General features: G+C 39.9%; 1 protein-coding gene across 2 annotated transcripts; it reads right to left on the bottom strand.

The window, feature by feature from the left end:
* Positions 1–1,860: 1,860 nt before the first annotated feature.
* HSPA4L (heat shock protein family A (Hsp70) member 4 like) lies at positions 1,861–26,551 on the bottom strand. 2 transcript variants are annotated; one of them, XM_061991758.1, is made up of 19 exons: positions 26,190–26,551; positions 21,806–21,863; positions 20,683–20,823; positions 19,888–20,010; positions 18,289–18,388; positions 16,396–16,529; positions 15,217–15,461; positions 15,054–15,130; positions 13,719–13,870; positions 13,119–13,225; positions 12,574–12,707; positions 11,192–11,394; positions 8,586–8,687; positions 7,549–7,686; positions 6,756–6,881; positions 5,489–5,596; positions 4,297–4,416; positions 3,594–3,755; positions 1,861–3,175 (listed from the first exon to the last, which is right to left on the bottom strand). In XM_061991758.1, exons 1-19 carry the CDS (start codon positions 26,294–26,296, stop codon positions 2,981–2,983), a joined length of 2,532 nt encoding a protein of 843 aa, XP_061847742.1. In that variant the 5' UTR covers positions 26,297–26,551; the 3' UTR covers positions 1,861–2,980. The 2 variants fall into 2 exon arrangements, with proteins under 2 accessions (XP_061847742.1, XP_061847743.1); XM_061991759.1 differs by lacking the exon at positions 8,586–8,687.
* Positions 26,552–27,065: the final 514 nt, after the last annotated feature.

The raw sequence follows: 27,065 nt of genomic DNA, 5'->3' as shown, positions 1-27,065 counted from the left end.
CCTAGAATCAGTTGCAAAGCAGCTGCTAACAACTTCGTTTAGAAAATTAATTTAAAAGCCATTTCTTGAGCAAGTCCTTACTGCTCAAGCCAGGAGAAGAGGAAAAAGGAAAGGTGTAAGTGGTAAAATAAAAATGTATTTATGTTGTTTTCTAACTAAACTTTTACACGAAGGTGGGGATTGTGATTAACAAAACTTTTTTATTTAAATAAAGAAAACCCAAACCTCCTCCTGCCTTTACAAAAACAGTGTTACTTCCTATTCTTTTATTTTTGTTGGACAGAGGGAACATCTTAAAACAGTAGAAAGCTATCTTGCCCTCAAGAGAAGACTTTAGCAACACGTGCCTGTTTTAAATAAAAGAAACAAGATGTAGAGTAGAATACAACTGTGTGTTCCCTAACAAAAACTTAGTTTGAAGATAAGTTGTTCTGGTGCTGTCAGGGTAGCCACAGGATAACTCTCCTGTTTGATTGAGTTCAGTGCACAAAACCTCATCTTCCAGTTGTGCATAACTTATGTAAGTACTTGAGAACTTTAAATCTGTGTCCTGGTAAAATTCCTTATTTGTAACTGAAAACAGATTACATATTAACGACTCATATGTTCCTGTTTATGTGAAGCCCACTGTGGAAAGAACAATTTTGCCCTTCCAATGGGATCCTTAATGTGTACATCAGCAACCAGTTACTAGTGGCAGGCTGGGGCTATAGAGACAGAGCAGATGCACAACAAAAAAAACCCCTACTCTAGAGTAAGAAAACCTTACTACAGTTGCTTAACCATACTGCTTTTAAGCTTGCTCTAGAATTACTGCAGCCTTTATGCATCAGAATTGCCTCAGACATTTGTAATGCAGTATTAAGCATCCCATGGCCATGAGTAGAACACTTTCTCTTCTTATACATGACCTTTTAGTTACTGGAGAGCTTACACTGGAGATTTCCAATGTTTGAGCTCTTCTGCAAAGTATCAGGACGTCTCCTAGACACATTAACATGTAGCTGAATTTTAGGAAGCCCATACTTAAGAACGGTACTCCTTACACTGCTGTGGTGAAGCCATTAAGATATCAGCCTACAGGACCAAAGCTAGGCTCAGTCATGTACTGACTTAGGACAATGGTCACTGAAGTACAGTCACCCCCCCCCCCCCCCCCTCCCAGTGCCAAAGATGTATGACTACAGTGGCAGAATTCAAGACTGATGTTGCAGAGTAGCTCCAGCGCTCTTCACAGTCACTCTGTTTTTGTTCAGGAGCAGTAAATACTTAAACTCCAAGTGCCAGACCATCCACAGTTATTTTGTAGAGGCAACAGCAGGGCAAAGTATGTGCATCTCAGTCACTTGATGTCAGTCCTGAAGATACAATTGTGGCACTTGAGCTAGTTTAGCAGATTTCTCTAACACTGTGATACTTCCTTTTTCAGTGAAGATATCAGAGTATAGTTCACCTCTACCAAATCTAGCTTGGGACACAGACTGCTGTTTTAGTATGATGAACAGTGATGGAAGACAAAGGACATGGTTGGAGACAGTATGACCCTGCACTTGTTTACAAGAGCTCGTACAGGAGAACTGCTGCAGAAAAGCCTGATTAACACCTGAATGCATTTCTGCAATGGAGTTTGACTCAGAAGCTTACACTGCAACTACTCCTCTTACTCTGACTTGACTTCACAGTTAAGAGTAATCCACTCCTATTCTGGTAATAGAAGCACCAAAAGTCACAAGAAAAAAGAGACCTACTAAGTGCTACAGTACCTCAGTGACTGGCAGAAGCATCCAGAATTTATGAATACATATTGGACCTTGACAATGTCTAAGATGTATCAAAGAAAATAGTGACTCAACTGTGTAATACATTATAGACACTTTCATTAAGTGACCAAAGATAACTGCAAGTTATACAAGTTCATCAAGTAGGTTCCATCTCTGGGGTAACAACATCCAGTTTTTAAGCTCTTTTGTTTTGATCCTTGACAAAAAAAGGTTTACATGCTGAGCACCAAGGCTTAAATTAGCTCTCGGTACTTCTTTCAAGTTTGCAACAAACAGCACTCCAGCAACATAAAAACCAGGGTGCTAATATCTGGCTTGCACAGTGCAATTTTTGTTGTTTATCCACCCCAGCAGAAGATGTGATCAAGACCTAGATTTCAGTCAAAACAAAACAAGCGGAAATACTAACATGTGCAATAAGACATTTGCAAGGGAAAGGTACACAACAGTCCTTGTGTACCCTTTTTTGTACTATTGTCCTTAGCATCACCCTATCCTAAGCACAGTAGGTTCATGTACAGCCATATGCACTGAGACCCTTGGTGAATTTCACTTCAGCACGTGGCACAGCCAGTATGCTAGCACTTTGTAACTAAGATAGTTAGTGGTATGGGCATCTAAAAAATGTTTAAGCTTGTATTACTCAGTTTATGTGAATAAGACCATACAATTCTTATGATACAGCAACAAGATGGACTAGTATGCCAACTAAACTCTATTTTAATATTTAAATTATAACAATACATAACTAGAAAAGGTCAGTGCTTTGGAGTGACAAGTTTTGCCACTTCAATTCCAATATTTTTCCAAAATAAAGATGCAATTAGATCTACATTTGAGCATCAGTAGTGCAATACAGTATCCTTTCCTGAATAAAGGAGCTGAGGTTTATCCACAATAAAAGCTTTAAATAAGGTAGATTGTTGCCATTTATATAGCAATTCTGTATGTTTGATATAAAATATATTGGGAAAGCTTAAACTGACTTATACAATCTACATTTGGCTAAAGCTCCACATAAGCAGCATCAGTGGAAATGAACAGAGGTGTACTTAATATAAAACACTTTCAAAACTACTCAGCAACAAATGACGGAAAGTTGGCTAAGAATAACTGAACATCTGAGGTGTGTACCAGACAAAAAGAATGGACCCTGTGGTTACTTGCACTATTTTGATTCAGTAAAAGAAATGCAAGATTTAGTCCACTTCCATTTCTCCAGGTGGTTTGGTCTGCTGAGAATTGTCCTTCGCTGGTTCAGGTTTCGTTTCAGTACCACTCTGTCCGTTCACTGGCCCATTGTGTTCACCATTAGCTTTTGGCTGCCCATCACTGGGAGGTTCTATCTTCGGTTTGGGTTTGTATATAATGGGATTACAGAAGCTATCCAATTCCTAGTTGGAACAGAAAAGCACATTCATTTGGTGGCACAAGTAATGGCACTCAACTAGAACATCTCAAACTTGTTTCAGCTTCATAATGACCCAGAGTTTCACTTTCAAGGACCAGACTTAACTCTGTCAAGAAAACCTTCCCCTAGCAAAAGGCTTCCCATCTGTCCAAAGCCTGTTTGGTAATCCATTCCCAGCAAGCCTGGTTCTGTAACTCACAATATTTTATAAAGGGTTGTTCAGAGGTACTATTGTAAACCAAGAGCCACAACTGCACATTGTTAAGATCACTGCTCCCTCTGTCTGAATCTTTTAATAACTTGAAAATCTGTGCAGGTGCAATAGTCTAGCTCAACACAGAAGCTAAAATCTTGTTAAGAAACACTTAGAATGCAACATGTCCAATGTTGGGTTTTATTACCTTAGATTTTGTCAGTATTTCTGCCACTTTGACAACTGGATCCTGCGTTAGGCTCAGTTTGTTCTGGGCATTCATTTTGCTGTTCAACCAATTCATAGCCTCACTAATGTATTTTTCAACTTTCTCCATCTCAGAAGGATCTAAGTGATCGTATTTTTCATCCTAAGGAGAGAGATGTTTATATCATTAACATATGCTTCCCACCCAATTAAAAATGTCATGGACACATAAAATAGGGTAACAGTTACAACTTGCTAGGAATAGCGTTTAACAAGCTTGTAGTATGAAGAATGACTGCAGAAAAAGACATGCTTTTTAGACACTTTAAATTTTGAACTTAGGTGCGCACTACTGAAGTGCAGGTTACTAATCAAACTACATAAAGAAAAAAGCATCTGAGGTTTACTCTAATTTTGTGAACCCCAAAAGATAAGCCTTCTAAGCTAAAGAAACTATGGTAACAGCCAGAACTTGAGACACTCATTCCAGGAGTACAAGTCGGCACAGGAAGTGTGACTATGCTTCTTTTGTGTTCTCATGACAAAACCATTTTTGCTACCAATCTAGAACAGTAAGAAGTTCTCAGGAGCAGAAGCACAGCTGTTGTTTTAAAGCAGCAGAACACATAATCCTACAGGACTACAAAAAGTATACTGCCAAACTCAAAACACCTGTAATAGTTAATTCCCTAATTTGCTTCTACCTTATTTTTGTATGCTTCCACTGCTTTCATAAGGAGCTGAATCTTCTTTCCCAGTTCATTTAAAACTTTTGGTCTCTCTTCATGTTCCATGTATCTTTCCTGAATAGGCTGTCCAAATTTCTGGAAACACAAGCACAAAGATCTTGACAGAATGCAAGTGTAATATATACAGAATACAGGTTTAGTTTACTTCAGTCTGGTTACTTTTCTCACCCATTCAAGAGCTTGGTCTTTGCATTTTGCTTTAGTGGAACACAAGCAGCCCAGAAGTTTAAACACAGGAGTAGAGTTTGCCCTTACGAGGCTTAGTATTTTGCAGTTACTTACTAGAGAGCATTTTGAACAGTATGTTTGCAAAAGAAACATGACAGGATTTACAGGGATAGTTTCACTTTGAAGCTGTTAAACTGAACAATTTTAATTTTCTCCACTGTCTGTTTTTTCCTTCCCCTGAACACTGGTATCCAGGGCAAGACGACAGTTGCCAGGATCTATGCTGCTGTTTCCATCAGTTATGCCTCTCCTAAAGAAAATCTGACTTGAAAGAAAATGGTTGAAGCCCAAGAGCTAAAGAAAAACTAACTGCAAACCAGTGAATCATCCATCAGAATTCACATTTTCCCATGAGATTATTATAATTTGTTATGGATTTTCTGATCATTACTAATAAGTGATGCAGTGGAATGTCCTATTAAAGTATTTTTCAGCATTTATAGCTAAGCAATACATCTAAAATTGAGGTTTATGGTACAGCTACAGAAAGCAATGGAAGCAGGAAAACCAGAGTATGTGTTCTAAAGTGTAATTCTGAATACTTGGGAGAGCGATCAAACTACTCAAAGGCCTCTTTCCCATCAGTCTTGTGTGCAGTCTGAAAGTACCACAGCAATTAGTTATCTCATCACTAGTGACAGTCTACTTTATTTTCACCATTTCCACCATTTCCAAGTTAAGCGCACAACTGATGTTAAACTGAATTGTATTTCCAGTTCTAGATACATTCATTTCATAACTACAACCAGATACAATGTGAAAGTCCATATTTAGGAATTCATGGATTTACAACACTCAGATAGATGCACAGATACATCTCATTGAAAGAGCTTTGCTTACTTAGCTATAAATATTTCTCTGGATCCCCTCACCCCCAAACACACACATGATGTTTCTAGATAGGAACTTAAAACCTTACTCTTAACTCCTGAAGCTTATCCATGTATACTTGTTTTGGCTGGTCCTCTCCATCTTCATAAAGCCAGTTTTCTGTGTCTTCCAACATTAAAGTCAGCTTGTTTGAATCCTATGGAGGAAGTCAGGGACAATAGTTCAGAAGGGAATGTGACAAATGAGGTTTCTCTCAGCACACACAGACCACCCCTTACTCAGCAAACACCATTTCCACCACTTTAAGACATTCTAAGTGATAGTGTAAGAATAATTAATAACCCTCAAAGCCAAGATTTTACAAAACAGGAGAGGCAAGAGCCCTATTAATATGATTTGCAGGTGAAGTTTATGGGAGTTACGTAACTTCAGGATTGGTTTTATTAGAAAGCACATGCCATCTCTTCACATTCTCTCCTATTATTTTTACATGAGAAGTTCTGCTTCTCAGATTGCAGGACAGAAGCAGACAAATTCTTACAACTACACATACAGTTGAAATTCAAATTGTTTCAGTTGGACTCCACTGGCTAAAAATCAACGGCGTTTTCTTTATTTTGAAATATTGATCTTATCTAGCTCCATAATAAGATAGTTTTGAAACGGCAGTGTGAAAGAGCCTCACACCCTTGCGTTTATACTGGAAAGGCAGCTGTAGTGCACTGCTGGGTTGATGACCAAGTAATTCAGAAAGCAGACCTTAAACCTGCTGCTGGACATTTGCTTTCTGAAGAGCTGATGTCTTACGTATCAGCCACTTTTACTCAGATTGCTGTTACAGAGAAGTGATTACAGGGTTCTTTCAATACTGCTTTTGCAAAAACCTAGTGTACGGCTTTCTTCAACTTCAATTGGGACTCCAACAACATGCCAAGTTCAAAAGACTTTTTAAGTGGGGAAAGAAACGTTTTTTCTAAGTTAATGAAATTAGATAGTAAAACACAGAGCTGCAGACACTCCACTTCCGGTCACTTTCATTGTAATCCTACCCACTCATGGCATTTAGGAGCACCTGGTGGATTTGCACTGCTTTTCCTACCCCCAGCATAGAGGTGTTCTTCCCTGCCTGCACTCTGAATCTTTCCTTGCCACCGAAACTTTTGGACAAGACATGCAAGTGTACATTTTTGTAAAATGCCAGGTGTAAGTATAGTTTCAACTTCACTTTGGGAAAGTTAATCTACTTCATCTTAAAAAGGAAAGTCCAAGAGACCCTCCTCAGCCTACAAAAAATCCACACTCCAAACTTAAACACAAAGGGATTTTTTCCATCAGCTGAAACATAGGTGTCTTACTTCTTCAGTGATGAATTTCTCAAAGACTCCACAGAGTTTGTCTCTGAAGTCATACACGTATTCTTCAACAGCATTCTTAGCATCATTTCTTTCTTTCTCAAGCTTGTCTTGCATCATCATCTTCCCCTAGGACAGAGAAAAGCTTTTTTTAAAAAAAACAAGCATTTCAAGTGTCAAGCTTAATGACTACTCTTGAAACCATACCACAGAACTCTACAGAACACAGACAGGACTACAAGTCTATGATAAGTAGAGACCAGTCTTGACCCTGGTTTGAAAGTCACTACAAATCATTCTGCCCTATGAAAATGATTTTCTATTTTATTCTTCCAGACTGATCGTCTTTCAGAAGAACTCATACTGGTGGGATCTTCACACACAATACCTAGAAAGTTCAGAAAGGATCCTCCGAAAGGCAAATTTTCTAACATCAACTTTCCTGCTGATCAAGAGTTAAAGGACAAAACTGTGATATAAGTAAGCTTATGTAAAGCACCAAAATACACACAAATGCTACAATGAGCACTCCTGTACCATACTGTGCAGCCTTCTCTGGCAATCCCAGGCGTTTCCTACCTAAGAATGAAACAGGTCTAACTCAGAGATCTGTGCATTAAGTCCAGTGAACCTGATTAATTTCACCTACAAACCCAACCACAACAGGTCCCCTTACAATTAAAGGCAAAATCCCAAAGAACTCTAAATTAAATAGCAAGTTTTTGGTTGCAAATACTTTCTGGATAATTTTTTACAGTAACATTAATTTGAATGGTCATCCATTTGTGTTGCTTACCTCGTTTTCTATATAGCAATTGATAAGATCTTGTCCCAGCTGTCTATAAAGGCTTGCTTGTATAGGTAGGTCAATGCTCTTAACTTTTGCTTTCACCTTTGGCTGGACTGGATGATCTTGCTTTTCTCCTGAAGCAGCCTATAAGAAAATGTATGCTATTATGAAACTTTGAAGCACAGAAATGTAATAGCATGTACACTCACAAAAAAGACAAACTAAACTAGTAAAGCTACAAAATTGATCAATGTAAGTGAAGCACATAATTATTCCTCTGCTATTCAGAATCATCACTACCTCAGTTCTAAACCAAACCAGTAGACTTTAATTTTTTTGAACTGCATTCGCTGAGAAAACTTGTTCAAAAGCTAAGGGCACCATATACCACATTTCACAATGTTTCTTAAGTTCCCCTAGATCTCATCTTCACTAGGAAACTATGTTAAACAACAGAAACTTACTTTAAAGTCTTAGTCATACACCTAGTTGAGAACACAAGTGCAAAGGCTAGAAAGACTAGAAAGGCAATAGTCTAGAACAGAGGAGACTGAGGGGGGATCTTATTAATATTTACAAATATCTAAATGGTGGGTGTCAAGAGGTTGGGACATCCCTTTTTTCTGTGGTATCTAGCAACAGGACGATGAAGCTGCAACACAAAAAGTTCCATTTAAATATAAGAAAAAACTATTTCACTGTGAGGGTGACGGAGCAGTGGCACAGGCTGCCCAGATGGGTTGTGGAGTCTCCTTCCTTGGAGGTCTTCAAGACCCACCTGGACATGTTCCTATGCGACCTGATCTAGGTGAACCTGCTTCTGCAGGGGGGTTGGACTAGATGATAGCTAAATGTCCCTTCCAAACCCTACTATTCTATGATTCTATGAAATGCAGGATTCCTAACAACATTTCAATATAGCTGTACTGCTCTAAATACAGTCTCATCTTTTGCAACTAGTGATATTAATAACTTTGAGAATACTGGGGAAAAAAGTCTCAGGGAAGCAACATCACATTTCCTTATCAATACTGAATACGAACTTTTGTTTCAGTTCCTGCATTTTCAGTTTCCTCATCTGCTTGGTTCTGTTGTTCAGCTTGACTTTTCTGAATACCTTCATCTTGATCAACCTGCATTTTATCCTAGAAAAGAGTTAAATAACTGAATGCAAATGTTTGCTGTGCAATTTAAGACTGAGGTCAATTACAGATCACAGACAATATACAGACTTATGAAGAATTTTTGATTCACCATGTATAAACAGGCATTTGGATACAGCACTTGTATTCACATCTTTCACAAAGGCAATGAAAAGTCTTCTCTGCCTGTGCCACTTAAAATAATTATGACGTTGACATCTGTCCCCATTACAGAATTACACTAAGCCTTGTGAATACTGTTTTAAAGTAGAAGTAAATACACAAAATATATGCAAAAACATTCTAGAGACACACCACCAACACAAGCAATAACAACAAGTTCTCTATGGAACAGCCAGAACTTTGACCTCCTAATATTTTTTCACGCAAACTTTCAAGTTTGTAATCCAAAGCAAAAGTAACGTAGTCATCATAATTGTTACCTCAATCTGCCTCACAGGACCATAAAAAGTTAAGTGTCTATAGTAGCCTTTTGGAGCATGACCTGTGCTTCCATCCCTACCATCCAAACTTAAGGAAGTTTCACTTGGATTTATCTGTAGTTCACCTGTGCCTTGAATAAGGCATGTAATTTAAAGATCTGAAAGACATCACTAATTATTAGTGCTGATCACTAGATTTAGTTTGAGTAATACAATTCTGTCATCACTGCAAAAAAAATTTACTAACATAGCAAGAGATATGTCTACAGTTTTCAGGATGACTCCAATACTTGGAGATCCAGAGCATCAATAACTAATGAGCTCTGAGATCTGAAAAGTCCAAGATTACTTCCATTGCAATGAAATTACAATTCCTGGATTTAAGCTACATACACATGTAAAATCATTTACTGTTAGTTCTTTGAAATGCAAGAAAAAGTGACTGAAGGAATTGGAACTCTAGTGCAGGTGCATACGTTGCAGTTTACCTATATTAATTGGTTCAGCGAGTTTTTAATGATAGAGGTTGAAAAACAGAAGGCTAATTGTCCCAAATTTAAGTTTGGTCACTTCAAAGTAGGAAAAAAAAAGAATATAGTCTTCATCTACTGTTCTTACTGTTCACACAGAAATGGCAACAACTGGAGGGAACTCTTTTGCCTACACAGAAAAGCCAGAGGGGGGAAATAATACATATATACACCACAAACCTCCTCCTCAGGGTCGAAGGTATCATCCTCGATAATGAAAGGTAATTGCTGACAAGCGCCATTGTGAAACAGAAGATGTGTTAGATGGATGGAAGTACTACAGATTGAAAGCCTGGGGATGGAAGTGATTACTCTTGTACAGAACACAGGGCACTCATCTTGGTAAACTCCACATGCAATACTCCTGCTACACTAAGTGCCAGCTAAGTCACTTGCCACCATTCATTTGTACACAAACATCAGATGCGGGGCACTTGTCCACAAGTAACTGCATCATCTTTGTTATTTCAAATATGCTCAGATTCCTGGAGAGTAATACATTTAAGGAGTTACTTATGCTTATTAATAATATAATATTGTGTAACCACTTGCTCTAATTCCTATAATATATTCAACTAAAGTGGGAAAAGCTGCTAAGGAGAAATTTCTAAAGATCGTGTCAGGAAATGAATTCACTCCTTCCTCTAAATAAAGCCGCCAAGTGTTTGCTTTCTGTTAAACCTCACTCAGTACTCCTGACAGCCTGTGAGGCCAGTCACTCTGCTGAGCACTTTGCATGCTGCTTAATCCTCTTTGGCACTACATCTCTTTCCCCGTGAGCTGTGCCGTAAGCAAAATCACAAGCTATAGGACAGGACAAGCCAAGAAAAAAGGCTGCCAATACCACCACTGGTGTGTCATTCCCAGTTGCAAAACACTGTCAGCCAGTCCTCAAGCTCTACATTGCCAAATGTGGTAGCTGCACCTCACTGCTCTCAATGATCTACTTTCAGTATGCAAGTCTACTACCAAGGAAGTTAGTTGATCCTCCTTGCACTACATTAGGAAGACACGATTTGTTAGTTTCTCAGTATTAATGACAATTTCTAGTAATTTTACCCTACAGGCTTACAAGTCAGTCTGTAGGAACTGCCAGTACTGAAGTACATAAAGAAGTGCCCTTAGTGAAAAATGTTCTTGAACGTATTTATGAAGTTTCCCATATATAAGAAATACCACATATTTTGCTTCAGGCAAGTGTAGTATTTGAGGAGAGACAAACATTTAGAATTCATTTGCCAACAGATCTCATTGAGTACACTGCCATTCGATAGCAACATTAACTAATGCTGAGACCAGTAAAGAGATGCTCAAGAACAAAAAAAAAAGTCTTTCTTTAGAATCTGGTTTTACTTTTTAGTGCCATTCTCACCAGTACTGTATTAATAAATATGAAGAAATATATTATGTAACTGAAGAAATAATTGAAGAGTGAAGAAGTAGTAAATGTCAAAAGCTTAGACTGTTATTTAATTTCTAATTATTGTCTCTCGTCAGAATTACAAGGAGTGTAGATATTTACAAGTTTACATACCAGCTCATCATCTCTGCCTTGGTTCTTACTTGATGATTCAGTATCCATAGGTGTGTCATTGTGATCTCCCTCTGTGTTCTGCTTCTCTATGATAGAAGCACTGGCCACACTGAAAAGGCCGTGAATGTTGACACGCACTTTGACCTTCACTTTAGAATTGTCACCATCATGCTGGGGACTAACATTTTGAATAGTGAAACGCCCTTGAAAAATACAAAAAGATGGTTTCAATTTTTGTTCCAAAAGATAGTGAAAGGAAAAAAAAAAGTTTAAGACATATTCCTTGAAGGGTTTTCATTTCAATAGCAACCTCATCTAACTGGAAACTTCCTACCTTGTTATCAATTCTACAATGTAAACCACAGCGAGATAAATTAAAACAGACAATAATTGGGGAAAACAGGATACCTAATAAGGCATTTGTGTTTTTTTCTTGACTTTTTAATGAAATACAGGTAATACTCTTAGTTCTACTTCTCTGTTGCTTCCTCTAACCATTACACTTGAGAAATTACTCTGATTCATCTCAAAATATCACTTTCACCCATGTAACTCACACTTTGCACTGATAAAATACAACATTACAAGGGTAAAAGGTTCCATTTGAATTTGTTAACAAAGCTGCATTACACATTTTGGAGAAAGAACAGTATTTATCAAGGCTCTGGAAGCTCTAAGGCTGATCTTTATTTTGCAACTTGCTGGAAATTTGAGTGTCAATGATGCAAATGGTGCACATGTAAAAAAATGTTCCTTCCTAAAGGCAACAGACTCCTTGCATAGGCAGCTGAATCAGTAGCACCAAGTTTAGATCCAAATCATGTATTGGTAAATAAAACTCCGAATGAGCTTTAAGACTGAGGAGTCTACTAGAAACTTCAAGTAAGGTACTATCAGCTACCTTAAGGAGACTTATATATACCAGCTAATACTTTAGATTGTACTATAGATACTGAAGTGCAGGAAATGTCAATCTTATACATTCTCAGATTAACAGAAAAACACGACAGACACCTGTCTGGACAGGTGACTATCTAGTGCTACTAGCTCCTTTGATCCAATGTCTTTGAAAAACTCCAGGCTGGTGGGCACCTAAGATCCTTATCCATATTATTCTGTTTAAAAGAACCAGACGACTGAGCACTAAGTACTTTGCAACTATTTTTAAAAAAGCATTCAGAAACAGTGAAGAAGAAAGTAAATCACTGACAAAAGTTGATGTTGGTAAATATTTGGTTACTGCATCTAAACTAAGAAACCATGCTGACTCTTTCTGAAGAACTTAAGAAATCTGTAAGTAACTTATCTTCAAAAAACAAGAGAATCACTTTTCTCATTATCAACAAGAGCTGGGTATGGGGGTTTTATTCACATGTCTTTACCTATTCTGGAATCAGGATAAGGCACTTCCTGGGGATGGGTATAGTAAGCTTCCAGGTCAAAAGGCTCTTTCTTGTGAAAAGTAATTACTTTTGAGAACGGAGCAGCATGGTTCTTACTGAAGACTTCACACTCCCTAAAGCAGCAAAAAACCCACAAAAGTAAGGTTAAACCACCAAGGAGAACATTGTGGGTTATCAGAATCAAGGTCATTAATGATCGGCAGCCATGCTAACCAAGAAGCTAAGCAATTTAGTTTAAGTCAGCTCCTAACAAGAGTTGCAGTTTGAAGGCCTGTAGGTCTCAAAGCTTCACTATGCATTCTATGCCACACTTAAAAATTAAGCAACTTCACACTAACATTTATTTCCAGTCATTAAGCTGTAATTAGAAATCAAGAGGTACATATACACACAACAGAAAGAAAATTACAACTGTTTGGGTGGATTAACAGCTTCAAAGTCTGAGGCCTGGTCTTTCCTTTAGCTCAACATTTTTCATTATACACACAAATGCACATTTTTTAGTAGGCACCAAAACAACTTACCCTGTTCCTTCTTCATAAGAAGATTTCCATCTTAACGTTACAGAATAAGGAACAACATCTGTGATGGAAAATTCACGCACTTTAAAAGCTGGGGAAAGAATTGCACACTAAAAAACAAAAAAAAGTTTTATTACATCCATGTGGTCAAATAAATACAAAGCACAAGGCAAAATACAAAAAGGCTACAATTCATATAGGTCACATGAAGGTCTTGCTTATCACAATTTTTAAACAGAAGCTTCCTATGCAAAGTAGAAAGTTAATTGAACGGAAAGACTTAACTAAAGTAATATTAACAGATGCTACTTCCCTAGTGATTGTCAGCAAAGATACCCATTCAAAGCTTCCAAATGATTACACAGATGTGGGAACAGTGCAATTTGGGTCATCAAATTTAACAGGTCTCTAACATGAAACAGCAGCAAACTAGTGAACGTAATACAATCAATTTTGACATAGTCACTTCCACCAGCTCTTGAAAGAGCAAGTAAGACTCTTCGTCTTATTTCAGCTCTAGTACCTTTTGCTTTTGGTTAGTTGGATTTAGTTAGTACATGATGTTAAAGAAGCAATACTGAATCTGCATGTCAACAACTATACCTGCAAGGCACAGCCTCTTGCAACAGCTTCATCAGCATTTAGCGTGGTGCTTATCTCTTTACAGAAAAAGTTAGAGATCTGTTCCTTCACTGCTGGAATTCTAGTAGCCCCACCTACTATTTCTATACTGTAGATATCTTCACGCTGAAGTTCTAGAAAAGAGAGTGCATGGCCTTAAGTTATCATCAAGATGTAGTAAAGCTCTCTTTGGACAACCAAAAAAGCCAACACAAAAGGAGTTCTCTTATCTAGGCACTGTGACAAGCCCTGAATATATTCAATAGCTGACAAGACCTTTAAAACCAGATTTGTCATGTCCTATTCAACATCTTTGTCCCTCCTGCAGGCTGCTAAGTTTTCTAGTTGCATAAACCTGGAAAACGCAGAAGCCAAGCATCAATGAGGATAGCTGTTATTTAAAATGCATTGTGCATGTTCATCCCCCTCCTTGTGTGCATAAATCCAAGAGGGAAATGGAGCTCTCTTCAGGAGCCCTGCACTACTGGGCAACACCTCACCCCTCCCAAACAAGAACACATTTTATCTCTGGTTTTAGTTTTGGTTGCCAATAAAGGAAAGCAAAACCTCTCAACTAAAGATATATAATAAGACATTAGAATGTGCTTGCAGGGATACTTTTTAATTCTGAATTCAAGATGTGTATAACGCAATGTCAAAAAACTGTCAGTCCTTGAACAGCTCTGCTCTGCAGTTATTCCAGTTATTTCCTGTGTTAGCCATCTAGAAAAGTCACAAGATAAGCAGAATTCTTCCCTTTCTTTTAGTTAAAGGTGCTGCAATTAGAGGTAAAAATCTTTTCCTGTATAAGTCTGATTTTCTCCTTTATACTACTTGAGGCAAAAAAAAAGAAAAAAGTTATTTGCACATGCTTCAGGTAACTTATTTCAAGAATATACTGCCAAATTCTCAGGTCAGTGAGGACATGTATGTATCACATATGGAACAGGCTGGCCAGACAGTACAGTAAAGAGTAACTGTTTTTCCCATCATAGTTTTGGTTTGGTTGTTTCATATTTTTCAATTTAAAAAAATCCCATCTTTTCAGTGCCAACCTTTTCCATTACACAGGGTGAATGAGGGTCAATAAACCAAGGTTGCAGAGTGTTATGTGCACTAAATGAGGCAGGAATGGGATCATGCATACATGACAAGCATATGAATGGAACTTACATTTAACTTTTCAGTACTTAGCTTTGCAATTCTAATAAATACAAAAATATATTAAAAAGATAATCATTAAAGAGGTCTACGATAAACTGGATTACTAGTTACTTTCTTGAACCAAAAGTAGAACCTAAATGAAGTGCTACTTACTGGCTTGATCCATGGCTGCTCTTAGAGGAGGTTCCACTCTGGACAGAAGGGCAGCACACAACTGCTCAAACTGAGCTCTGCAGGATGACGGAAAGCATTTCACATTACAAGGTAGCTTAAAGATCACACTTCCCTGCACTGCAGTGAAAATAATGCACAGTACCTGTTCATCTTACTGGAGACATCAAGGTCATTCATGAAGCACTCAATATTGAGTGGAAGGTCAGAAGCATTTGCACTCATAAGCTTCTTTAGTTTTTCACATTCCTGATACAATCGTAGCAGTGCCCGGGGATTCTCTTTTACATTCAGTTTGTATTTTGTCCTGAACTCCTCTGTGAAGTAGTCCACCAAAGCCTCATCAAAATTCCTACCACCTATGAATGGGTCAAAAGTTGTGGCCAAGACCTGCACAGAAGTGCAAGAACAAAGATTAGGAGTTATTAATGTTTGGTTAGATATAGTGATAGCTTTCATACAGATGCTAGTTTTATACGTTAATGTTTTTAAAACCAGTTTTGACGTGGGAAAATTCTGTGTGGCTTTTCCACCATCTTCTAACCAACAACTGCATAGAGCAACTTAAAAAGACGATTCCTCAATTATTTAGTTTCTGTACTCCCCAAATGAAATACTATTGCCATGTATTATGCTATTTTCTACCATTCTGCAGCATCTACTCCATTTACTAGCTTGCTAGAAGGCAGACTAGGATAGCTCTTTTGTCATGCTATTACTAGTTCTGGGTCATTTACTCAAATCAGAAAAACACTCACTATTCATCCTCCACCTTGGATGAATACCTTTTTCTACCAAAGACAAGTTGACAGAAAAAAACCCAAAACCAACATTCAGTCATTAGTAACTTAAGAGAAAAATATCAAAACTGGGAAGTGATGACTGTTCAGTTTTAGTTCATATCCTACTGAATTTAGACCTTAAACCTTCACAGATGGCAGAGAAAAATCATCATAGTACAATTCAGGGAATGCAACAATTTCCCATATACAAGTCAGTTGCACAACTACAATGCTTACAAAACTACCAGAACATGCAAGTACTTCCGTGATACAGTATGGCACAAAAGCTGTGCAGTGTGCTCGTCAAGCACTTTTCAAAACATGCTCTGGGATACTTCTTTTCTGTGTTTTGTAAGAATTCATCTGCTGAAACAGCCCAAAATAACAAAGTTTTTGTATTCAGCACTTCAAATATACTTGCTATAGACATTTATTTAGGTTTTTTTAAAAGAACCATCTTTCTACAGAACAGTACAGAGAATATTGCACAATTAAATACTAAAATGAAATCTGGGATTTCATCATATTACTTGAAATATTACCTTCAGCTTTCCCTTGTTAAAAGCACAGATTGAAACTTGATAGGCAGAATGTCCCATGTCTACAAAGACCACATTTCTTGGCTTCTCTTCCAAGGCTGGCAGATCTTGCTTGTATATTCCATAGGCCAGTGCAACTGAAAGACACCAACCCACAGAAGCTAAGGAAGAGTCATATACAACTGTAAAGCCTACAGTGAAAGCACCACCCAAAGAAAGACACTATTTATGTTTAGTCTTTCTAAATGCCTCCAGTACTCTGCTCAAATAGAACATAAGGGTCAAAAGTTTTAGACCATTAGGAATTGCTACATTCTTAACTTGATTTATAGTTCAACTAGTAAATTACCTCACCATCACTTAATGTAATTGACATATAAGTACTCTGTATAACCTAACATCTCCTTCCAACAACTGAATGCTTTGAAGGTGCACAGTATAAACTTCAAGTCAATAGCATATGTGCCATCACAGGTTAAATCTAGAAGCCAAAGTTCAATAAAGTTAACATGTTGAAGGCATTTTTTCACTGAAAAGGGAGGAAACTGATGTCAAGCAAAAGCTGAACACTACTAAAGCATAACTTCGTATTGCAGTTCTGCTTGTAGTAAAATTCATATTGTAATTGTGAAACTGTGCTGATTAAGACTGATGCCCATGTCTCTCCTTTGAAATGCCTCCCTTTCAGTTTTTTTCAGCTTTGCAGAAGTCAAGCATGCTCAAGAGATGCTTTAGCTGACTTCACTAAGATCTCAGTTGTCAGCATCCATTTGGAAAGTTAGTTGAGATGTTCTAAAAGCAAGAAATTACATGAAGAAGTAAATAAGTAATGGTCTTAAACGGCTCCAGCGTTAGTTCCCATGAAGTGCAATCTACTTCTAGAATTCAGACAAGCCAGAGGAGGGCAGTAAACAAACTTCTTTTGTAGAATTTGTGTTTTTGCCAATGCTACAGCTGACAGTTGCCACAAGTTTATGCTGTTGTTATCCCACAGACTCATGCTTCACTTCACATGAATACTTCAAAAATTCATAGATTAAAAGTTGTGTCTAAATTTTATCAGCAAGTCTGCTTTCACAAAAGCCTCCATAAAAATGCAGTTGTGTATAAGGACCTTTTAAAGCATAAATATTAAGTAGCTAAAAAATGAAAAAACCTTGGATTCTGCATTTACAAGTTTCCCTTCAATATATTTCACTTCAAATAAGTATCAGCTTATGATAAAAAAGCATTCCTCTAGTATTTTCATGAGATGTATTTTTACTTCAGCACATTTATCTTCCAGTAAAGCTGAGAAGAAAATTAGAAGACCTCGTTACACTCCTATGTTAAATCATTTGTTTACTGCAATGTTTCAGACAGATGCAGGTTACATCTGATAATGCTGTACTACACTTTTTAAGTAATAGTGTAGTACACAACAATTGCAAATTTAGGTCAGGTGCACACCCAAGGTGGATCACTAAGAATTTTTTAAGCTGGCTCAGGCCCTCCTCATACAGCTGCTACAGCTCCATAGTACCACAGAGAACATGGATACTAGCTTTAGCTGGATCACTAATTGATTTCTAAGCTGGCTCAAGCTCTCCTCATACAGCTGCTACAGCTCCACAGTACAGCAGAGAGGCAAACACAGATACTAGCTTCATTTCAGAAGCAGGGACACCATATTTACACTAGCAAACCCTAACTCTCATCCTATCTAAGTGCTGGAAACAACAGCACCAAAACGGTTGCTATGTTTCCAGCTTCCAAGCTGGACTGGCCAGTGCTAGCCTGGATAGCTTTTCCGCCCCAAGTCCCTGATTGTGTAACAGGAGTATGTCATCATTCTCACAGCTTCAACAGCCTGAATGGGTAGGGGAAAAAAAAAAATGCTGCCCTTCTGCCCTTTACCTGCTGTAGTTTCATTCATCAGCTTCAGGCAATTTAATCCTGCAATCTGTGCAGCTGCCATTACAGACCTTCTCTCAGCATCAGTGAAGAAGCTGGGTACCTGTTTAAAAAAAATAATTACATAGGATTTAATGAAATATGGATTTTTTTAATTTAAAGAAATCAGACTTACTAATTAAGCAACTCTATACATTTCAATACCACAAGAAACTGTTATAAGCTAACCTTAGATTAATAAAGCAGTCTGAATAAAATGGCTAGGTAATTCATTTTAGTGCATCTTTTAATTAAGATTTCAAAATATGACAAAAATTAAATGACATCCAGAGCTGTTTTAAACATAATAGGTTTAAAAACCTGGAAATAATTTATCAGATTCTTCCCATGAGTCTTTGATCCTAAAGTCATTACCAGTTTCTCAAAACATTTGTGTAGCACTCAGTCAACACAATAAATATTGATACATTGCCCCAAAATAAGTATTAAAAGAAGGACCACGGTAGTGCTGGGACTAAACTTAGTACTGAACTCAACTCTGTGTTACAACTCAACCTGTTACCCATTTCTTCAGCTATCAGCTCTACCACAGTGCCAGCTGACAGCGTGCTACACAAAACTCAGTTCCATCAAAAATAGCCAAAGCACAATCAGAGCCCATTTAGGAACCGGCTGCAAGCAGCTGGCATATCTTCAACTTCAGTCAGGCTTCAGACACAGAATTAATTGCATACATAGTGTCTTTCGTTAGTTACTATTGTGGTGTATCACCAAGGATCCTTGTTTGTGTGGGAGGTATTCGCTGTCAGTTGTCTTTGTATACCATAAGGAAGCAAGGGAAAGATTAAAGTAGATTTCTAACAGCTAAAGTATACAGCTTTGCAGTTTCCAGGTCTCTGTCTGACACAGAGGGAATAACCACAATACTTCATGCTCAGGCTTCTCAGAGCAAGAGCAGAAGTGAAACAGTAAGCAAAGACATTTAAACAGACATTTAAGATATCTTATCTGGAACAAAACCTCTTCTTCAAGCATTAACCCCCTCAATAGGTGACGACAATAACTAAAAAAAAAAAAAAACCAACCCCAAGCAACAGCCAAATAAAAAGACCTTTTCAAACAAATGCAGGTAGTTAGAGCTTCTCAAATTGCCACTATGACCCTCAAAGCCATGAAGTTCAGGCAACTCTAAACTGCAATACAACCCAACAGCGTTCATGTTAACAAGGAAGAAATTTAACAGGAACCTGGGAAGGTTCTTTGGAACTGAGGAAGATATACATACACATAGAGAGTCCCCATGTGTAACAACAATCATAGTCAGCAGGATCATTACACGTATGTAGCACCTGGAGTTAGTCAGTCTGAATCAGCCTCAAAACTATGATCTTTCTGAAAGCACAGTCTTGATTTAACAAATTTTCCACCTTCTCCCACATGACATCCTGAAAGTATTTTCATTTGGTAAAACCTATGATAAAGGCCCATTTCAGGGCAATGCAATTTCTATCTACTACTCTTACCAGTGGACCATGATGCAAATGGTTCTTGCTCACCCAAAATTATCTATAAAAAACCTGCAATAAATATATTGGAACTTACTGAAATCACGCAGTCTGCCACTGGTTTCTTCAAAGCACTTTCTGAAGTCTCTTTTAGTTTGGCCAATAACATTCCTGTAATTTGTTCAATTGCAAAAAGCCTCTCTTCATCGAGGTATCTCACCTAAAACAGAGAATTGCAATTCAGTAATAGATTATCTCGACTCTTCTCTAAGATATACAACCTGGACATTTTTTTTGTAGCTTTGAGAACTGAGACACAAGTTTAACACCAGACTGGACACAAAGAGCATTCTGTATCAACTGATGCTATGGATCTGTGCTACCTACAAGTTATAAACGTTCCATTTGGCTGAGAACTGTTTCCTGGGAAACAAAATTTTAAGACCCGAGTTATCTCAAGGGGCTATTCACAATGCTGCATCTTTTTGATGTGGGTCTTTTTCGTTTGTTTTGGGGATTTTTTGTGTTTTGTTTGTTTGTTTTAAATTAAAAAGCCCCAAACCACCAAACAGAAAATGTGTAATACACCTAAAACCACATTTGCCCTAACATGAGCTAACAAGGAGGAATTGCTTCCTGTAAGGGTTGTTCAAGCATCTGAAGCAGGAAGTGGGCAAACAGGGTAATTTTAACAGTCCTGCTCCACTTGGGAAACAGACTTGAGTCTTCAGCCTTCATGTGAAGTTTTGCATCCTGAACTCCTGACAGGCTTCTGTCTGTCTAGCAATCCCAAACAGTCTTGCACAGGGAAACCCAGAAAGATGAACAGTGCAGCTATATTTACACTGGCAACCAGTATGATATCGGCAAGTACACAGACTAAGAGACTCACCTTTACTCCTACGGATCCATTCGGCATCTTCTGAAGTTCATAGGGAAGTTTGGCCCTTTCAGCTTGTATGTAGGGATCTTCAAATGCTCTTCCATGCAACTTTTTGAAACCATGTAATGTATTTTTTACATTTGTGACAATCTGTGGAAAAGAAATTTTTATTTTTCATTCCCCATGACATGCAGCCTATAGAAGACAGAAGCTCTAGAAGATATAGTTCCAGAAAGGAACTTCTGTTATGCTGAGCTTTACATACACACTGCAGACCCATGTCAAGCCTCACGCATTTACTGGAAAGCAAAGTGTGCAGAGAGAGAAAGAAGCATCTGTTTCTACGGTCTCTATTACAAAAATGCACATTAGCTTTCCTCTAATATCCATTTTCTTGCTGCCATCTTTCACTGTACTTGATATTTTAGAGTTTTCTGATAACAGTATGAAATACTAGAGATCATAGTACATACTGTCTGTCAGTAGGAACAAATGAAGTTATTATCTATGTTACCTTTAAATGAAGCTTTGACAAGTTCATTTCCTTTAAAGTACTCCTCTAATTCACATCCCATCAGGCCATAAAGCCTTCCCACACCTGCTCTCTCGTCACTGTTTCAACCTAGTTACTTTTAAGGACAAACTTTTAAGTTACAAGTGAATTTACACAGGAGTAGAGAAATTTTACTTCTGTTCCAAGGTCCGGACGGAGAGAGTAAATTACTAAGATGCATCCATTTCACATCACAAGCAACAAGCTGTATCTATACCAACTTCCATTGTTCAAATTTAGTCTCAACTTTTCTAAAATGTAAACACAGTATCTTCCCCCCACCTCCCATGGAGTCTTCATTATGAACTCTATTCCTGCTATCATTAGCAAGAAAATCTTTTACTGGGGAAAAAATAAGGTTTTGTCTCTTCCCATTTTCTTACTCAGACAAAAGAACACACAAGTATTGTTTCAATTTTAATACAGAGAATTCAACTGAGAAGTGTTGAAACAGTTATTACTGTGAAATGTACACTTACTGTAGAAAAATTTACTTTAAAACAAATATATCAAATTTATCCACTACTTTTCTTCCCACAGTTCAACAGGAGACAAGACAAGAGTTTGTGATCCACTCACCTGGCTCTTAGCTGCATTCCCAATGGCCCGAGTCTTGGATCCTAAAGATATACATGCTCTATGTAAAAACAGAGGAGGGGGGAAAAAAAAAAAGGCAATTTAGCTTTCATGGAAATCATTGTAAAATATTCCCACAGTACTTCAAAACACCCACAAAAATTAAAGGAGTAGAACATGGATGTGGTATTTTAACAGCATTATTGCATGAAGCACCAGAACTTGCAGTGGATTTCCAGTTATTTTCTTCTTTGCAAATTAGTTTAGAAACTGTAGCAACCATAACTGTTTTCATTATAATTGCATTTAAGGAATGCTTTAAAAGGTTAAGTGTTCTACAGATCTTATAATAAAGGTTAGGAATTAGTAGTTACTTTTGGGTCACAGCTTATAACCAAAGAGGCCTGTGATATTTCATTTAAAAACTTGATACAAGTCCATTTCTCTTGACTCAACAGCCCTGAAGCCATTGGCAACAAGAATCTTAAGACAAGAACCAAAAAAAAAACCCAACCCAGATGAAGGTAGCTGAACTGCCCAGTCCTGCAAACTTGACAGAGGACTGCCAGGTATACAGGGTGAACAGGCAAAAGGGGAGGTGCCTGGGAGCAGCTCCCAGCCACCAAGGGCTTGCTCAGGAAGTTCTCTAGTAGTCCACAGCCCTCAGCAGCTCAGGTTACCAGCAAGCTCCCCTCTCAGCCTTGCCTCTGTCTCTAGCAAAGGCTGTCCCAGATCCCCAGCCACCGTTTGGCCACCTCACTACTGCCTTTGGAAATGAACTTTACTATCATTATTTTTATTGTTATTATTTTGCAAGTTACTGTAGCCATGCCTCCACTTTACAGAATGGAAAAAGGACTCTCTCCCCTAAGGAAACTTATCCAGTTAAACCCATTCAGCAGTAAATAACAGATACAATACAGATTTCATACAGTTCAAATGTAATTGTTTAGTGAGCACATAAAGGTCACACCAGTAGATTGCTTCCCGCCTCCTCTCCATCATCACTGTTATAAGGGCACTGGATGTAATTTGATCAGTATTATCTAGCAATCTCTCCTGCTGTAATACCACACCAAACATGCAAAACCTTCTCCAAATTTAACTGCTGCAAACAGACAATGCGTTGTCCTACATTTTCAAATATGTAGTTCAGCTTTCACAAACAGCTTTTACAATTTAATGTTGCTTAACACTACAGTTTCCCAATTACACTGTTTCCAATTATAAGAAAAGTCAGATAAAAGAGCAATTTAGGAAGGATGCACATGACTTACAAGACACTTTATGGACAATAACATGCTAGGGCTATTACACCACACTTTTCATTGCAGGAATTTGACTTTGTTGACAAAACAGTGTTACTTGCAAATACTCCTATGCAGAGCACCAAGCAACCAAGAGTTTCTCCCATGGTTTACTTCAATTATTCTGTGCCAGCACAAGCGATGGATGGTTTCCCTTTCCTGTGGCTGGAAACGGCGCTATCAAAGAAATTTCTGGCTCCAAATACTTCAGCTGGATCGAAGGCAGTCCTTTAGAAAGCACATCCACCATAAGGACATCAGTTTGACAACACAACTGTTTCCCCACTGCTACCCTGAGCCTACCTTTAAGTGAGCTTCTGAGCAGTACATAGACTTTTGTAAAGGCAGCGATTCTTTTTGCCAGAAGCATATTTCAATATTCTCAATCATCATTTTGAAGAAAATACTTCCTCACCATTTTAGTTAATGATTACACTAATTGATTAAATGATCTGAAAAAGCTTACTAAAAATTACAAGCTACCAACAATAAACCATTTCCCACATAACTGGACTGAATATGCACAAATGGTCATTCCTCATGAGTTTAACATGCCCAGCACGCTAGAAATGTGTACAAGAGACTCGCTGGAACTCTCTGTTTAGAAAAAGCCAAATGTCAGCTAACTTCCAAAGAAACGCAAAGGCCAAAAGCCTTAAAATGTACAAGTTATAACAAAATGAATGGCTTAATAACAGAATCTTATTCTTCTCTCTCTAAAACACTTGTGCTGAAGTTTCAAAGACGAGCTACATTTTAAGAACGCTAAAAATGCCATGCCTTAAGTATGCAAGTTTTAGGCAAACACCACTAACAACAGATCACCTAAATGTTTTAACAACCAAGACACTGGATTTATGACTTCAGAGTGCTGTATTAAAATACATATCTTCCCCAACTCTACACTACTTTCCACTGTAATGCTGACACTAAAGCTGTACTGCTCACAGCAGTATTACACAGGTATCTGAACCAGCTCCAAAACTGGAAGCCAGCTGCGCTAATTAGCCTTCCTTGGGAAAAGCAATTAGCCCTGTAGAGTACAGCCAAGACTGTCCTACCTTTAGGACCTAGCTCGGTATCTTAACACAGCTTAATAACACACTGCACAAAAGTGCATTAGCTTGTCCAGAGCTAGTTCAGGTATTTTTGCACCTCACTACATTAGACACAAGAAACATTAACACCTTGTATTTCTCTGTGTAGGTCCCTGGTATTTGGAACATATCCAAGTGACATTAATTACTAACTAACTTGAAGTATGCAAGTTATGTAAGCACATCTATAGAAACATATAAATAAAGAGTGCATTTACTGTATATGCTATGTGTAGTAAGCATATAAGCTCAGCCAATTGAAGAGTTAGATCTCCCTACATTACTCAAATCCTGTTCCAGGTAAGGTTTAGTTACCACGATAAACTTCCATAACAGTACTAAACTTGTGTTATTTCTATCTACTTGTCTGCTTCAAATCAACAGCATGAGAAAGCAAGTTGTTCATGTTCCTCTACGTTGCATTTTGGAAAAACAGATTTAAAAACGCAGGGAAAATGTCACTTTGAGGTAACTAACTACTGCCTTTACTTGTCTGTGCTGTCCCAATGCTATTTTGCTAACTGTGCTTTAAAGTCCTTTCATAATCACTCTGGAAATGTTTAGAAAATGTAGTTGCTCTAACATTAGTTTGACAAATATTAAACGCAGGGAAATCTATGTGAAGCCTACCTGCAAAGAACACACTCTATAGCTAAGAATTGAAAGAGCTCTTGATTATAAGAGGGAAGCAAACTGCAGCTGCCTGAGGATGCTTTGGGTACAATTTCTGGGGGTTCCTCGCACAGAATGGGAAAGGCCCCAGAATTTCAGTTCTCAAACTGTGCACAAGAATAATGCCTTCTTGAGAGTCAATGTGAGAGGTGTTTTTTTCCTAAGCAGTAAAAAGAATGTTGAAGAGTACTCCGATTAATACAAGCAGTATACATTTTAGCACTCGATTTCTTTATACTTAAATTCACCCCAACTTTTTAAGCAGCAAAACAAAACCTACGTTACTCCAAAAGACAGCCATGCTAAAGTTACTATGGCCTCACAGAGCAGAAATAGCTTTCTGCTGCTGGCTACAAATTCCTTTAAAGAAATCACCATCCAAACCCCGATTTTTATGATTACACGAATTCCTGAGTCCTCCTTGAAAATTCGGCACAGATGGAGCTCCTAGACGTATCCCTTAGAAACAGACGAGAAAAATCTCCACCTACTCTTGCGTATCCCATCATCACGGCCGCTGCCCACTGCTTCCCCCTCCTCCTCGCCATGCCCCGGTAGCCCAGGGCCGGCAGCTGCAGCGCGGTGCGAGTAAGCACAGGCTTCTGAAGAGAGAACTCCCCGCGCCGCTTCCCCGGTGAACCAGCTGCCACCTCCCCCGCTCCTCCCCGCCGAGCCGCACGGCCGCCCCGTCACAAAATTGTTAATGAAAATGCTCCGACTCCGGCAGCCGCTGGAGAAACACACGAACTTAACCGCGATCTCTGCTACACCGAAGTGCAACAAGGACAGAAAAACATACCCGTTGTGGCCCAGGAGCCGCGCGGCACATGCAGCGCGAGCGGTGCTTCAAGGACACGGCGGGCTCAAACGCGGGGGGGAAGCTGCGGGGCGGGCAAGTGTTCCCAGGTGGCCTCCTGCCCCGACAGGCGCGTTGCTGCGCCGGCTTTAAACACCCCTCTCGTTACCGAGAAAGGGACTCTCGTCCAGCCAGGGAGGCCTCACACTGCTGGCTGCTGAATGACGGCGGGGTCTCGGCGGCGAGCCGCCAGAGCCCCGGCCCCGCTCCCGCCAGGCAGCCGGGGAAGCGCCAGCGGCGGGCTGGACGCTAGAGCCACGAGAGGAGAGCCCTGAGGCCGCGGACAGGACAAGGCCCTTCGGGGACACACGCGCGACTCCACCCGCCCCACAGCGCCCCGCCGCCCGGGGAAGCCAGCGGGGAGGAGAGGCGCGGGGGGAGGAGGGAAAGAGAGCGGCCGGGCTCGCGGGTGCGGAGCACAGGGGACTGCGCGGCCCGGCGGCGCCGGTACTTACGGGGTGCAGCGGTCGCTGTACTCGTTGGCGATGGTCTCGATCCCTCCGCTCCGCGCAACGCCGATGTAACAGTTGAGGAAGCCGAGGTCAATGCCAACCACGGACATGGTTGCGCCTGGCACTTCCCGCCGGCCTGCGATTTACAGCGGCAGCGGCGACCGTCTGGGCTGCTGGGACTCGGCTCCGCGCCCGCCTGTCCCCCACTGCGGAGCACCGGCCACCAACCGGCGGATCCTCTGCTGTGCGCAGGCGTGCTGCGCCGGCCGGCGGGGAATCCGCCGGGCGCCGGCCGCGGCTTCGGCACTTTCCGGAAGGGCTCGGGCTGCGCTGGCTGCGGGCGACGCGCGTTCGAGAAAGATCTGGAAAGGGAGGGAGGGAGGAGGCGGCATCTAGAGCGGCACCTCACGCCTGACGTCAGAGCTGCGGCGGGCCCCGCTCCCGCCCCTCTTAAAGGAGCCGCCGGGGAGAAGCGGCAGCGCCCGGAGGGGCGGGGATGCTGGCGCTGCCGGCCCCACTGGCCCCGCAGGAACGCGCCCGCCCCCGCGGCGCAGCGCACGTCAGCGAGCGCCGCCACCTGCCCTCGCTTGCCACTACCGCGTAAAACTGCCGGCAACACAAGATGCGTTAATGTGATTATATCGATCTGCTACAATAAGTGCCGGGCAGCGGTTAGGCCGGTTAAGACACTCGCCCTCGGGAGCCGTGAGGTAGCCGCAGGAGCGGGGCTGCCGCCACCTGCGGGCCCCACACCTGCCAGTTCAGGGCCCTTCCCGTTAACCGGTCGGGGGAGGAGAGGGGCCGAGCCCTCAGCTGCCAGGGCAGGACAGGTGGAAAGGGTAGCTTGGAGGGAAAACCCTCGAGGCACCAGGCGTACGG

This window comes from Colius striatus, chromosome 3 (assembly GCF_028858725.1).
Source record: "Colius striatus isolate bColStr4 chromosome 3, bColStr4.1.hap1, whole genome shotgun sequence".
NCBI lineage: Eukaryota > Metazoa > Chordata > Aves > Coliiformes > Coliidae > Colius > Colius striatus.
Note: the sequence above shows the minus strand (reverse complement) of the source record. Positions and strands in the feature narration are given on the sequence as shown.